The sequence below is a fragment of the Cheilinus undulatus genome, linkage group 21 (genome assembly GCF_018320785.1).
Source record: "Cheilinus undulatus linkage group 21, ASM1832078v1, whole genome shotgun sequence".
NCBI classification, from domain to species: Eukaryota; Metazoa; Chordata; class Actinopteri; order Labriformes; family Labridae; genus Cheilinus; species Cheilinus undulatus.
The window spans coordinates 14502322-14518758 of NC_054885.1; the positions used below are offsets into that span (position 1 = coordinate 14502322).

Below are 16437 nucleotides of genomic sequence, written 5' to 3' on the forward strand. Positions count from 1 at the left end.
GCAAGCTGCTGTTAGTTAAGGCCTGTCTGTGAGGGAAAATGGGTGAGCGGATTTTGATGGATGTCATGTGTCTATGGAAAACCTGCAAAACACTCTCACACTGTTTACTGTGCAGATGATTCATATAATATACCTGCACTTAAGTGTGCACATTAAGTTAAACAAGCTGGCAAGACACTGAAAGACTGCTTCGGGCTTTGCCTTAATTTCTTCTCACTGACACTTTCTTAATCACTCCACCTCTCTGCCTCCCTCTCTGTCTGGTCTGCTGGTTCATGACCTGCGAGTGAATGTTGCACTCAGCTGGACCTTCAGGGAGTTAAGATAGGGCGGGAATGAGACAGGAGGGGTTTAGATTCTGTTTCATTTCCAAGCCTCAGTTCAGAGACGTGTGATACCAAGAACTGAAAGAGAAAGAGAAGACAGTCAAGGAATGTATGTTTTGAAACACTACTGAGGTGAAAGTGTTTTCCTAACAGTGATGTGGAAAGATGGTTAAGATAAAGAGACAAAGGTGTCTGTTAGAAAGCAATGCAAAGAGAAGGTTAAAGAAAAAAGACATGGGTTATGCTCAGTATTTATTTTCCTCTCTAAAACTGAGGACAACACAAACTTATGGAAAAAAGGAAAAAAAAAGAACAGCAGCTCTCCTCAGTCAAACACAAGAGCTCCCCCTTATTTTTCAGCATTTTAAATCCACATTCCTACAGGCTTATGTAAGCAGTGTGTTTAAGTGTGTGGGTATTGCTCACAAGCGTGTGCTATTTTGCAGTTTAGACTAATTTAGCTTATCTGTATCCACAGCGTCACAGATCTTTACTGCGGCCTTTATTTTATCAGCTCGGCCTCATTTACTGGACTACCAGCGGGAGGACTCTGTGAAGATTGCTGTTGATTACACACACAGGAAAACAAACACATACATCCACAGAGGTGGTTTTGAGTTTGTGCGTCATGTGGTGTTGGTAATTGCTATGAGCTTTGTTATAGTGCTCTAATTTCTCCCCCTGCTATTACACATAACCAGTCTGTTTCAGCTGATTTACAGCTCAGAGTTACCACTTCAGCTCTTCATAGTTGTACTGAGTGCTTGTAGTTACAGATTTTCTGATTTAAATAACAAGTCGGGAAGGAGAAGGGAGGCTGCAGAAAGGAGGGAGGTGGCCCCTCTATCACTGTGGCAGTGGCATATTTGCACTGTGTTTATACATGGAGATTTTCTTACACAGTATGCGGCATGTTAAATGACATCCAAATGCCTCCATCTTCTGTTAAATTAGGAACAAATTTCTTTGATTTTTCTCAAGGAGAAATGGTGTTATCCCACATGAAGCTGCAGTTATTTCAACGCTGAGAAGTACACTGACACAACATGACAAAATATGCCATGTACAATTGAAGTGGAAACTGCATGTGGTTCTCAACGGCTCAAGCAAGAGGACTCATCCCCACCTCTGTTATGGCAAATCAGGCAAACTGGGATTAATTGTACTGCCCTAAACATTTGGGTTTATAGACTCGGGATTTAGTTAGTTGCAGAGCTAACCTTGTCCTTAAATTATGTTGTGAATTTCCTTGACTTACCCTTTCCAGCTATGGAGCCCCGGGAGTGGAGTTTACCGGACTACACAAAGACACCTCTGCTGTCACTCAAATCCACTTCCTCCCTGGTCAGGTAAGCTCTGTGTTGATTTATTTTAGAATAATTCTGAGACATTTCCATGTTGTGTTGTGTGGTGTTAATGTTCCCTTTCCTCTGTAAAGGGTCGCTTGCTGTCGCTGCTAGATGATAACTCCATCCACCTGTGGGAACTGGAGGCCCGGGTCACTAGAGAGGTGGGAGGGACTAAGAAAGAGGGCACACTCAGTCTGCAGGAAATGGGCAGCTACAGCCTCCCAGGAAGACCAGGCATTGAGAGCTGCAGGTGAAATAGAGCCTCTAGAAGTTGTTCTTATGTCTTCAAACACTGTATTTTTACAACATTAATGGCTGACATTCAGCTGTGACTATAACCTCCAATTTCCACATAAAGCAACTGCGCCGCGATCCTGTAGCGAATTGTACTGCAGAGCAAATTGTTCCTTCTCTAGTCTGTCAGAGCATTTCAACAGCTAGCTCTCCAGACCGGCAGCGGTGCGTGCCTAGAGCACCACTTTGCTCCGTTTCGTTCGAGATATGCTGCAGGGGTATATTTTCAGCGCCGGCTGCTGCCAAACCGCGTCAATACCCATTGATCAGAAAGCACCAGAAAGGAAGTCACAAGCGTAGGATATCCAGTTCTTTCAAAATACAACACAGCAAATGGACTTGCTGTTGCACATCATCGCTATATCAACATTACATCTCATCCTGCAGTGAGAGCAAAGGGTCACCATAAGGTCAGTGGGTCACAGAGCTACAACGGCGCCATTGACAAGGAAAAGTTAACTTTTGAGGACACTAAGCCGAAGAATTTTACATAAAACCACAGGTCCTTTAAGCAAATTAACCTTTTAACTTCCTAATGTACACACCCAATGGCGGAAGCAATAATATCATGGACTTATAGGGGAATGGATGATAAATTAGCCCCAAAAGGTAAAATCATCCGCTGTCGACATACTATTCCTGTGTGAACTTGCAGTTCTCCGTGTTCTCTTCCTGCTGATCAGGGCTGCACGCCGTGTTGCAGTGCTCTAGACTCGCTTCCAGTGGGCGAGGTCGCTCTCCTTCGGTCGGAGCAAACCTGTGGTGCTTCGGTGCACAGCGCAGTCATCCTATGTGCAAATTGTGGGTTAGATTTATTTTGAGTCATCACTGTTGTCTCCATTAGCCTACCATTTCTGTATCATTGTGTTTCATTTTGAAGTGTTTCTGCTGTCTGTAAACATCTTGTTTTTCCTCTTTGTTTAGATATTTTAACTTTGAAATTCAAGGCTATGTTAAAGGAAAATTAATTTGCCAATATAAAAGGATGGAAGTTCACTCACTTCCTTTTTGATTATCCTTGTCTCCTCAGTGCCACTCGGGTGACTGTCCTCCTCTTACTGAGGACGTGTGACCTGCTCTGCATCGGAACAGAAGGAGGGGGCGTGTACTTCCTGGAGTTGCCCCGCCTTTCACTGAAGGAGAGCCAGACACTGTTCCAGGATCAGGTCACACAGAGGTAAGACTCATGTGAATAACAAAGGTTCTGGTATGAAGTGAGAATAGCTCTGATAGAAGAAGGTAAGTTTTTTCTGAGCACCGCTGAAGCTCCTGTTAGGAATTTTAAACTGGTTATGAACCAGCTGGATTTACAAGTGATGCTTCTATATGGCCCACCAAAGCAAAGAGAAAATAATTTCTTTAAGTTTTTTTAAATGTCAGATCAGTTAAGAATTAAGACGTGACTCCATACAAAAGGAGCACCAAAATTGATGCAAACCAGAGGTCTCTTACAGGAGGCTGTAAGGCTAGAGAAAAACTTGCTGGTAACTACACATATGCTTCCATTCGACAGCTACTGAGCGTCCACTGTGTCAATGTGTCACATCAGCTGTGCACCACCTCAAAAGGAACAAACATGAATGCAAGATGCACTGTGCGCATGACAGTAGGAGAGGATAAGAGGGATGTGGATATAACACTGGGAACAACAATGACAGAAAGTTATAAAGTCCACAGTTATTCACATCATCTGATTGGGATATAAGACAAATGGTATCATGAGTCTACTTGCTTGGTTATCAAGGAAAATGCAGAGAATAATAATAGTTCAGTCAGTCATTTCACGTATGTAATTTTCTCAAGTATTTATTATAGCAGCATAGCATAATTTGGTGTCGGGCTCCAACTTCATCACTCCTCGTTGATTTATCTTCCATGCAGAGTTGAGGAGTGATGATATAACATCTTAAACCCAGCTTAAATAGACCACCTGACCTAACTCACAAGGTTCTTCAAATTTTAGAAACATGTATTTCTCAACTAAAAAACAGATATAAGGTAGAAGAAAAAATAAAAAGCCAAAAGTTTTAATGTACTGCTTTAAAAGCAACTTAATTTTGTCCAAAAGTTACTTTTTTTCCTTTTTTCCTACAAAATGCACACGTAGCGGTACTATTGTTAACTTAAAGGCGTTTCTGCATGCATTTCAAGTTCTACTTAATACAAAAATAATTGCAGCCTTTTATGCACACCCTGATTAGATTAATTGCGCAGCACTAGTGCAGATGATGATAATGTTACTATTGTGTACTGATGGTTATTATCAGTTTTGATCTTGAGAATAACATAATGGTAACCTTTTCAAGTGTTGCCATGTTTACAGTTTACATCTCACACAGCTTGTAGTTGTATGCAGCTTAAGTTCTCTATTCTGCCCTCTAGTGGTATCCTCTAGTAACACACGTCATGCAGTAGGGTATATTGACAACTGAGCTCATAACGCAGCTGGATACGCAAGTGAGTGCAGCATTAAATTTTAGCTGATGTAGTTATTGTAGCTTAACCATTCAAACATCATCAACTCTGAAACATACTGATAAAACTAATCAACTGAGTTCAAAAACATATTACTAGACTCCATAAAATTCTCTTTAAAAAGGATTATACAAAGGTCTAAATCAGATTCCATGTTTAAAGTTTCAGACAAGTAACTGCAAAATAAAGAAAACTGTCGAAGGTTAGTTGACAGGTTAACAGATGTGGTTATAGTTCGTTGTTTTTTAATCAAGAATTTTCAAAATAATTTTCACAGATGTCTTGAACACGTCGTTAAAAACTGTTTCTGCTTAAACTAAATTCCCCTAACATTGTGAATAGGTCCTGCTGTAGTAGTGATATACAGAGATGATTTGACAGTTGTAACTGTGCACTTACAACTCCACATGATGTGGCAAAGAGGAGGAGCAAGTCGTTCATAAAATGCCAAAACCCTGGAAAACAGCAGAGCTGTGGTTAAACTAGAAATGTGTCCTTATTTCTCAGATACACACTAAACTGCATGACACAAGAGGATTTTTCTTGCAAATGCATTGAAGTAATTTGTGTATTTTTCATGCTGTAGAGTTGCAGGCTACATTCCTGTGTCGATACACTGTCAGGGAATCACAGAGCTGCTGCTGTGTCTCTTTTTCATTCCTCTGTGACTGTCTGACTGCTTGGCCAAACCCCTCATTAACTGGGCTTGTTTAGGGAAGTGGGCAGAACTGAGGCCTAACAAGGGCCCTGATAAGACTCTGTGTGTGTGTATGTGTAACGGAGGGGAGGTTTGAAACAGTAAGGCTTTGTACCGACTGCCAAAACACCGTGTTCCGGTTGGGGAAGTGTTTTAGCTGAATCTCCAATGTACACACACGTATACACACATACACAGACGCACTCGCAGACAGCCACAGGCTCATCACCGTGCTCTGTGTAGCAGGATGCTGGATTCCCTAAAAATACTTGTGAACGGAGAGACGAGACAATGGAAAGCTTTGTCGGGAATGTTTCTGCCTCTGTGCTTCCGGAGAGGATCTTCCTCAGTGATCACTACCAAAGCAGTCAGAAGTGTGTGTGGGTGTGTGTGTGTGCCACACAGGCCGACTTTCTCTTTTGAGATGGTTCTGTCACATTCCCAACATGAAGCTCAAAAAGCTGCATAGCCACGTTCCTCTTACTTTTTGTTAATTCAGGTTCTCCACAAATACTTTGACTAGCTTGCTAAGTTGAAGCTGCAGCTAAAACTAAATTCCACCAGCCAGGAAAATGTCAGTGTTTCAAAGCCCAAATTTCCTAACCTGACATGCCAGCTAGACTGTTTGATATATATCAATTGCACAGGATATGTTTCACATTCATCTGGGAACCCCCTATACAAAGTGTTTGGGAAGGGAAGGACTTTTAAAACTATTCTCGAACATGATTGGATGGATGTTCTGTCTGTCACATTCATTATGTGCCAATCAGAGCGAGAAGACAAAATGAGTTGGTAGGCTTGCTGAGCTCCGGATGTTACCTGAGCTTGACAGGGAGGTGCTCCCTTAGTTTATGAACATTGGAGCTTGGTGGTGGATGAAACTCGTGCCAAGGTTGTTCAGGAGAAGTGCAAAACATCTCTGTCAAGTGAAGCTTTCAGCATGGCTCTTTGCTCTTGTTTTAATAAAGAAGTACTACTTATACCTGCCTGTAGCTACCGCCTCGTTGTTCTCAAACAACGCTGATTGGTCAGGTCCATTCTCAGACCTGGCAGAAGTGTTTCTGATTGGAGCTTTGCAAGATGGATCTGCCTGATGGAATCAGACCAAACCATCTGCTTTGCTAGGTTACAAATTCCCCCAGATTGAACCCCTCTATATACACTGGTCCCCAGCTATGATTACGGAATAATCATCTACTCAACACACAAAGACTGAAAGAATTACACATAAACATCTTTACTATGGATGTTAATCATGGATCAAATCTTTGTGAAGAAACTGTCACACTGATTTGTAAGCCCATTTCACACACAAACTCCTGACAATTTCCGGAATATTTTGGGCGTCTTTCACACATGCTTGCCAAAAGGCAGGTGGAAGATGCCATGGCCATCAGACAAGATGCTAAATTTGGCAAACACCAAACACAGCACATCACCACAAACACACCATCCCAGCTGTAAAGCATGATGGTGGCAGCATCATGCTGTGAGGATGCTTCTCTGCAGCTGGCCCTGGATGGCTTGTAGAGGGTAAAATGAATGAGGCAAATATAAGAAATCCTGGATGGCAGTCTTATTCAGTCTGCAAGACAGCTATGGCTTGGGAGATTTATTTTCCAGCAAGACAATGACCTGAAGCATACAGAGAAAGCGAACCAGAAATTATTTAAAGACAACAGGGTGAATGTTCTGGAGCAGATGAATCAAAGTGCGGGCCTCAATCCAATAGAGGTTTTGTGGCTTGACTTGAAAAGTGTTATTCATGCCTGATTCCTATGCAACCTGACAGAGCTTGAGTAGTTTTGCAAAGAAGAAATGGAGTAATATTGCATTGTCCAGATGTGCAAGCCTGCTTGAGACTATACAGACTCAGTGCTTTGATGCAGCCAAAGGTGCATCTACTAAACTGGACTTGAAGGTGGTGAATATTTATGCAGTCACTTATTTTACACTGCATATTTTTATTTAATTAGTATTACTTTGTAGAAATCTGTTTTCTGTACAACAGTAAATAGATTATTTTGTATTTATTTGATAAAAAAGCCAATTTATATTGACCATAATGGTTTTTAAAATAATAAAAGGGTGAAACATCCAAAAGGGGTGTGTACTTTTTATAGGCACTGTATAGTTGGCACAGTTTGTCCTATAGGCAGTTACTTTAGTTCTCTCATTGAGCACATCTTTAGCTATGTTAAAGAAACTGAAGAAAAGAGCTTTACACATGAAGCCCCTTAACATCTAAGTACTTTACATATGAAAAGCAGCACTTTCTCCCTAACCGTTCAGCTCAGTGCACACATTCATATAGTACATGTGTGGGTGTAAATGATGCAGTCACATTGGCATGTCTCTCCATCATCACTCACATTGTTCTGAAGCTGAGGCTTGTGGTCATGAAGTGTATGCTCTAAGCAACTATTTAATCCATCCATATAAAGATATAGCCTATATACTGTATATATATGTTGTATCCACGTGTACTTATTTTGGACTTATTGTACCAGACTGGAGTATTGAGCTGATGAAAATCTTTTTTCTGTTGTTACTTTTCCCGTCTTCTCCCCTTTCTCCTCACTGAGGGAATCCTCTGACATCTCGAGGGTGTGTCCTGCTCCACATTCCTCTTCTGCCTCAGAGGAATGTCTCCTTCCTCAGCTCCAGCAGCTTTCTGTTGATCTCAGTGTTGCTGTTGTTGTTGGAGGAGGATGTTGTTGTAGAATCAGTTTATACACATGCTGATGATTGAGCTCGGTATTGATTATTTTAGACATGAGTTTTTACACATGGAGTTTTGCTCTTGGTTTTAGTTGTCGCTTTTACTAAAGACTCCACACTCTAAATCTTTCCCTATTAACTCCCCTCAGCCCTCACCAATATGGCAGGCTCCTCCTCAGACATTTATTTCACCTCCTTGTGACCTTTGTTCATGTCAAATTTATAACACCCTGGTTTCAAAACAAGCTACAGATGTGGGCTAATGGCCTATGTTTTGTTTTCCCAGCCTGCCAGATGATTACAGATGTGGGAAATCCTTGGGGCCAGTGGAGTCGCTTCAGGAACATCCGCAGCAATCGGGGAAGATTTTGATTGGCTACAGCCGCGGTCTGGTGGTCCTCTGGGATTTAAGTGCACGGCATGCAGAGCAGCTTTTTCTGGGAAAGCAGGTAACAAGTTGATTCCCCTTTTTTGATAATGGATCTGAGATGCTGATACTATGAAGTCTTCACTAATTCTTCAGCTTTGCAACCCAGTCTGATGCCTCCATGTTTAAATATGTGTCTTTGTGTTTCTGTGTGTTTATGTGAGCAGCAGCTGGAGAGCCTGGTGTGGGAACGCTCTGGGAACTTATTCGTTAGTTCACACAACGATGGGGGCTACTCTGTGTGGGCTGTTACTAACGGCAACACCTACAGTCATCAGCCAGTGTCTTCCACCATCCCATATGGTAAGAAATGATTACGTTTGGCACACACTACACTACACTTGTTTGTTTTATCCATCTAATGTTTATGGGCGGTATGTTAAAGCACTCCCCCTTTTCATTGACATTCATCAAAGAAAAGATGGACTGCTCTCTGTTTCTTTTTTCTCTGCCTTTGTTTGATATTTAGTTTAAGCACAAATGAGATTCTGATGGAACACTACCAGATCCAATACCAGTCTCCATGCTTGTCTGGCCCTTCAAGCTATCATTGCATCCTTAAAGCTGCTCTGCCTCTGTGGCCCTAACTAGCAAGTTCACAACTTGGGGGCGACTGGCTCACAAGGTAGTCGGTTTTCCCGCTATCAGATGGTTGTGGGTTCTATCCACAGCTCCTACAGTCACATGTTTGATGTATCCTTGGTTAAGACACTTAACCCTAAGCTGCTTCCACTGCTTCTTCAGTGGTTTGTTAATGGGTATGGATGTGTTTGAATGGGATTAGTTAATACCAATGGCCAATTCTCCATAACAACCTCTGCCCTCAGTGTGTGACTGTGGAGTGAAACAGTGTGAATGGGTGCACATGACTATGCCACCAATGCAGTGGGGTCTTAAGATATATTGAGAGGTCATAAAAAGTTTTAAATTTAGTGTGTATTTTCTTGTGTTTAGTTATCAAATCTATGCTGCAGCATACCCTGTAGGTTTATTTAGCCATGAACCCATGCATAAGCCTGGCATGCCCTTCAAAAATACAATTACACAACAAGAACACAGGATCTGTGATTAGTTCACTGAGTAGCATAGGATGACCTTGCCTCACTTGGTAATGTTTGCAAACCTACTGTGAACTCTAGAGCACTGGTAGAGCAATGGTTCCTAAAGTTGGGGTGAGGGGGATTTGAATGATTTAAAGTGGTAAATATGGTCTGTTATTGTAGAAAAATATATTTAAAATGAGTTTAATTCAGATTAAACCAACAGTTATTAAGTGACATTTGAGATAAAAACTCCTTAAAATATGAATTTTTCCAATATGCTTTATGCAAAATCGTATGCTGTAACCACTTCCAGGGAAAGTGGGGGTCTCCAGTCTCTGGAGCTTTTATTTTGGAGGTCACTGGCTAAAAGGTTTGGGAACCACTGCTCAGGCCTTGTCTACACATAGGCAGGTATTTTCAGAAATCTGAGTTTTTCCTCCTCCATTTTCAGCATTCTTCATCCACACATGCTACATTCACATGAAAACGCAAAAACACAATTTTGCAAGCTTTAAGGATCACACCAGTGGTGTTCTTTGAGAATGCATTTGTTTCTATAAAAAAGTCCAACTCACTTTGAGACGGCAATGATACCCTAGATGTGAAAATATCCTTGCCATGCCTCTGCAATGACTATTTTATTTTCAAAGTTTTCCTATTAACCGAAACTGGGTCTCATTCAGGAGTGCTGCAATTGGCAGTTGGGTTTGTGGGGTGTTGTATGAAGCAGCAATAACTTCTGTAGTCCATTCAGGCCTCTCTGTTCATCAGTGTTACAAATGTGTGTGTAAACATGTCAAAAGTCCAGTTAATACAAGGACTGATAAACAAACAAACGTGATAAAGTCTCACACCAGTGACATCAAACAGTGGAGAAACAGGTGCAGTGTGACGTTACAAGCCCAAATCTCAGTTTTACCCATCTAAGCATGAATGCCGTAAACAGAGTTTCTAAACATCTTCCCCCATACTCTGCCTCAGCTGATTCTATGTCCACACAACCCATCCTCTCCTGTGTCTCTTTTCTCTTCTTCTTGTCTGTAATTGCAGAAAATTAACTGATATTCAGTATTTATCAGTTCTAGCTTAATAAACTTAGTTTCCTTAGTTTCCCACATGTAAAACAAGCAGAGACTGTAACAGGCCTGGAAACTGGGGATTAACTAGTTTAGAAATCGCACTGCCCATAGAGTTTTGAAAGAGCATCTCCTTTAGTTTTCATTTCATTCAAGTATTTCTTGCAGTCTCTCAGAATTAAAATCTATCTAGAACATTTTTACTGTTACTGAAATATCATAAGGTTTTAAATCCTCTGTAATAACTGTCTGACACAGGTCCATTTCCCTGTAAGGCCATCAGCAAGATCCTGTGGAGAACATCTCAGGCGGGGTAAGTGGCTTTATCTGCTATCTGCATCGTCTTGGGTCACCATCAGTAAGTCTTTATTCACAAAATACAACATCAATTTTTTGTTCTTTGTTCAATGTAAACAAAGCAATATATGTATTGAAATAGACATCAAAGCACGAAGAGCATAATTGACTCATTAACTGCTCATTTAAATAGTAAACAAAAGAAAAAAGGTGATCCAGGTTCTGCCAATTAAATTTCTGTCACCTAATTTTCCATCCAACATATTTTAATGAATTGAGTTGATATTAAAATTGAAAACACAAGGTCATTGTTGCAGACTTTTCAAATAATTGACTCACAAGTGAAACTTGCAGTAGTGCTATTTATGATGACTGATAAAATGAATAAACAAAATTTCTGTGTTGCAGATCTCCAGTGTTGTTGTACAGCGGGGGGATGCCCAGAGCGAGCTACGGTGATCGGCACTGTCTCACCATCCAACAGGACAAAGAGCATGTTACTCTGGACTTTACATCTCGAGTCATCGACTTCTTCACCGTCCACAGCACAGAACAGGAGGATGGTGAGGAGCTCAGTAATGCAGGTGGATCTGATGAGTTTATTGTGAGTGTTACATTACATTAATGTTTACCATCTCTACGTCTTGCAGAGTTCGATGAGCCCTCTGCGTTGGTTGTGTTACTCGAAGAGGAGCTGGTTGTGATCGACCTCCAGACCCCCGGATGGCCCTCTATGCCCACGCCCTACCTGGCTCCTCTTCACTCCTCAGCCATCACCTGCTCCTTCCACGTCTCTAATGTCCCTCCAAAGTTGTGGGAGAGGCTGGTGAATGCCGGCAAAGCTCAGCAGGGTCGACAGAGCACGCACAGGGTGAGAGATGAACGCACACTGACACATTAAATACGAGGGGTTATGCAGAAATAGATATTTACTAATGACTGGTACAAACTTAAAGGTTTTGAAACTCTTAACAGGTGTTTTTTAATGTGAGCCCCACACACAAATGACGTGTTTGACTGTTTTTAACTTTATACTGACAGATTCAGTCTCCCCTCTAAAAAGTCGAAATCTTGTGCGATCAGATGCGACTTGAGAGTAAACAAGCTAAATGTGGCTAACTTTTAGCTTCCTTCTACATCCATTGTGGTAAACATTTCAGTCTAGCTCCCTCCTTTGTCAGTTTGCTTGTTGTTTATGTTACAAGACAGGTTGTATGAACACACATTTTGCCACAAATCAACAATTTGGTCCTTCATTTCTGACGTCTGTCTGACTTTATACTGACAATTACTGTACTATGCTTGTCATGGCTGTGTTTGTTTTGCTTCCTCCTTTGGTCAGCTTGCTTCCTGATTGACTACTGTGTCTTTCCCCATAAAAATCCTCCTCATGCAAGTTAGGCTGGCCTTGATGTTCTACCCACACAACAGTATTTCTGGTTGTAAATATGTTGGATATTTAGAATCTCAAGTGGGAGTGGCTTTGATCATCTTCTGAGAAGATTGGAAAGGAAAAGATCACACCTCACATCACATGAAAATCTGTCAAGATCACCATCCAGTAGTCTGGCTTTTGCTGACTCTGGTCAGAAGGGGAGATCTGGACCATTATTGGCAGGATTATCTTAGTTGTAGCTGTAGTAGCTGTGTGTGCAAAGGCTTTATAGATGGTGATGATAATGTTTTCCAGAAACGAACAAGTATGTGATAAATGAATGACTGAAAAGATGAATCAACAGATTTAGATGTTAGTGTCAGATCATTCTTTGTAAGCCTGTAATCTAATGGTAGTGTTTTTGATCTGCATTAATTTAGAGCAGTGGTTCCCAAAGTGAGGGTCAGGACCCCCAAGTGGGTCATGAGACGGTAAAGAGGGTTCGTGGGGATGCTTTCCATAAAACAAACAGAAATTTCATGATTTAAAATCATAAATGTTATCTTTTATCTAAAAAGATTGTTAAAATGAGTTTAAATTAGAATCATAACTTAGTTATTAAGTAATAATTGTGCCTAAATGCAAGTAAAAGTTATAAAAAATAACACCAAAAATGCAAGGCTTGTACATGATGCTTTGTGCAATACCGTGAGCTTTATCCCCTTTAAGGGAAGATGGGGGTCCCTGGTCTCTGATGCTGTTTTTTGGGGGTCAAGGGCTGAAAAGTTTGGAGACCCCTGATTAAGAGTGACTTAGTAACTTTTCTATTTCTCTCTATCTTCTATCATTTCAGATCTGTTGTTGATAACAAGCTTCTTAAGATTCACCAACTTTGCGTAGGGGATAAATTGTAGTTTAGATCGCATAAATACATCCGTTAAAGTATTAGTAAAATGTTGTTAATGAAAATGACAACAAACGATCAGCATAGGAGCAATTATAGAACATAGAGGATATAATACAATTTAAGTTCACATTAAACTTGTCTCTATGAAAAAAGAACTGCACAAAAGAAAAAGATGTTCTAGAGTTTACAGACCTTTACTGCAAAGGCTTTTTCACCTATAAGTTTCTCATTAGAATGAGAATTAGAATGAGAAAGGTCTGTAGCGTTACAGTTTTTCAATGTTTTTTGTTCTAGCAACTGAAATACAGTAGTTGTCATAAGGGTTCTTAATGGCTCACATATTTAGTTACTTTTCACAAGCAAAACCAACATGCTTATCAAGTAACAGGGCTTGTAACATGACTGGTTAGATTTCAGTCAAATAGCTGTTAGCTTTTTTACAGAAGCAGCAGCTGAGTGTGGATATGTAACTTGAGATCAGTATAAGTGGTGTTATTTTTTTATATTGATCCAAGTGAGGATATTTAAGTTATTTAAGTTCACTGGATGGCAGATAATCAGCATTAAGGAAACCACACAGTGTGACCATCAGCCTGCTGTATGTGCGCTAACTTTAAGAGCACATGTGGGCAGTTTGAGGCTTAGCAAAGGCTTTGTAGCTTAGATCAGCTGTTCAATGACTGGAAGATTAGACCCGCACACACAGACACAGGCACACTCAGCTGGTACACTAGTAAATCATCTATCTGTCTGTGAAGCCGAGCCAGACTATGAAACTGCAGAGAAAACAAAAGCACTGAGTTTTCTGTCTTTTTGCTTTACATTTTCAGCCACATAGGCCAGTGTGTCACAGTTTATAAAAAAATTAAGCTGAGATTAAGACAGAATGATAAAGAAGACAATTTTAGGGTTAGGGAAATGTTTCTTTGCATGTTTGATGATCTTTCTCTGATTACTGTCTGTTTATGCAGAGCTGGCCGATATGTGGAGGGAAAAACCTGGCACCTCCTGCCAAACAACAAGAGCTGCTTCTGACTGGGTTGGTGCACACAAAACACACAGCATTTTCCAAACATTAAATACTCAGAGGAAGTTTCTAATTTCTGGTACTTTTTAAAAACAAATAAGCCCCAAGTCTGTTGCTTTCCAATGAATAGAAGTCATTAAAAGCTGCATGAAGACATTTTTTATTTTCTTATGCTGCTTTTCTGTAGACTAAATCCTATTAATAATGTAACTTAAAATAAGAAGATGATACTTGTAGATCCATCTAATACAAGGACATAAATACTTAAAACTACAGGAATAGCCACATATTTTAATCAGACCCTCACTGATTCTGTCTGGACAAAAATGTACATGAAGATTTGATTATTCAGATCACTTATAAAATCAGTCTCCTGTGATTGTAATTTTGAAGAAATCTTCTATGTTTACAGACATGAGGATGGCACTGTGCGCTTCTGGGATGCCTCAGGTGTTGCTCTCACGCCACTGTACAAGCTCAGCACAGCCAATGTCTTCCACACTGACTGTGACCCGTGCGATGATCCTCAGGACACCGGAGACGACCCAGACATGCAGCAGGAGGAGGAGTGGCCTCCGTTCAGGAAGGTGAGAACTGCAAAGATGAAGCTTTTTGTTTTTTAAGATACATGGTACATAAATTATTTTACAGGCTGTGAGAGTAGAGAGACTAGTTAAATTTAAATGTACAATATCTCTTCAACCCACCTAAAATCATTCTAATAAGGGATTTTAATTACCCTGGTTACAGGCATGCTTAATAATGTGATCTGATGAGGGTGTGATCCAGCATGCAACAAGCATTAAACTGCATTAAAAAACATTCAAATTTTGAAAATAAACATAATGTTATATAGTACTGTGCATAGGTTTTAGGCATGTAGGGCGCGTACTTGTCCAAAAGCTGGGGCTGCAAAGGGTGGAGGTGGGGTGTTTCTTTTTTTAAAAGTTGCTTCTAATAGCTTTTACCTACAGAGCAGTTTTGCTTTTCTCCTGCCATATTTGTGTCCATACTGGCTCTAACAAAAGAGAAAACTCATCACTTTACATAGTAAGAATAATTTTACCCCATCTAGGAAGAAAGAATATTGGGTACTGATCAAAAAAAACAGCATACTCCACCCCTCTCGACAGGAATTCAGTTTCTCCCAAAGGCCAGATCAAACCCTTCTCTTACACTTTACTGGCAGTACTTTATTCTGATCAGGGTATTATTTTAATCATTGACAGCCCATGTAAGCATAGCCGCTGTACTTTTGTCACACCATCATTTTGACTTTACATCTGTGACCTGATTTTCTCATCTGTTTGTTTCCATGTGTTTGGTTTTCAGACAACCCCAACCCATTGTTACTCCTCAAAACACTGGCATCTGAATGAACAGCAGTTTTGTTTTAATGGCCTGCTTTTCTCCACTCACATTAATCACTTTAATGTGAGCTGAATATGGAGACAGAAACTGGGATTTTACATTGAGGGAGTCTGGCTGAACAGTCAGGCTTAGTTAAGGGACTCTGAAGTTGTAATGAACTTATTTTATTCCAGGAAATGTTTTTCTGGGTTTGAACTGTCACTACAAGATCATCTTGTCATCATAAGTTGAGATATAACACTAAAAATGGTGGAAAAAGTGTTGAAACTGATTTTGAGAGTTGCATTCAACAGTGAAAACAAACCAGAATGAGTCCTTGGCCTGTTTCTTTCTTCTACTCTCCTCTTGTAGCCCCCTGCCCCATCCTCTCCTCCCCTCCTCTCCTCTCCTCTCCTCCTCTCTCCTTGTGTATCCTGTGGTAACAGAGCTGCATGTTCAGGAATTTGGCCCTCATATGGGATGAAGAGCCTTTCCCTTTCCCCCCCCTCTGTAATGAAAACCAGACCCGTCAGCCCACTCTTTCTCTGCATCTGTGTGTGTAACTGTGTGTTAGTGACCAACTTCTCCTTCTTCTCCCATGTGAGAGCGGATTCTATTGGAATTCCTACTGTGTGTGAGAGGCAGATTAATGGGCATGTTTTGCTGAGTGTGTATGAAGGGGGATTGTCTTGGCATTTGGCTGACAATAAGATGAGGGAGGAGTTAAGCTTCAGGAGGGTATTTTGACTTTAATCTGTCTGATCTAAATGTGTTTGTGGTCCTAAATTACAGATTTTGAATTAGATAAAGCTTGAGCATTGAGAACTGTCAGTGTGAACCATAAACTATAACCTCTGAAATAAAAGCAGACAGCTTAACTATACAGTCTTTGCTTTTATCCCAACAAGACCAGCTAAAGTGTGCTTTTTGTTTTTCTGGGTAGGTGGGTTGCTTCGACCCATACAGTGATGACCCCAGACTCGGCATCCAGAAGATCAGCCTTTGTAAATACAGCAACAAACTGGTGGTAGCTGGAACTGCAGGACAGGTAAAGATGTTTATACACTAAA

General features: G+C 40.7%; 1 protein-coding gene across 1 annotated transcript in view; it reads left to right on the forward strand.

Moving 5' to 3' along the window:
- The window catches only part of llgl1 (LLGL scribble cell polarity complex component 1), a 47896-nt gene that overhangs the window by 21656 nt on the left and 9803 nt on the right, over nt 1-16437 (forward strand). The window contains exons 3-13 of the mRNA XM_041777770.1: nt 1594-1675; nt 1765-1925; nt 3000-3146; nt 8152-8314; nt 8460-8595; nt 10670-10724; nt 11117-11271; nt 11359-11579; nt 13962-14029; nt 14430-14604; nt 16311-16415. Coding sequence (XP_041633704.1) covers nt 1594-1675; nt 1765-1925; nt 3000-3146; nt 8152-8314; nt 8460-8595; nt 10670-10724; nt 11117-11271; nt 11359-11579; nt 13962-14029; nt 14430-14604; nt 16311-16415 — 1468 coding nt within the window. The remainder of the gene's footprint in view (nt 1-1593; nt 1676-1764; nt 1926-2999; nt 3147-8151; nt 8315-8459; nt 8596-10669; nt 10725-11116; nt 11272-11358; nt 11580-13961; nt 14030-14429; nt 14605-16310; nt 16416-16437) is intronic.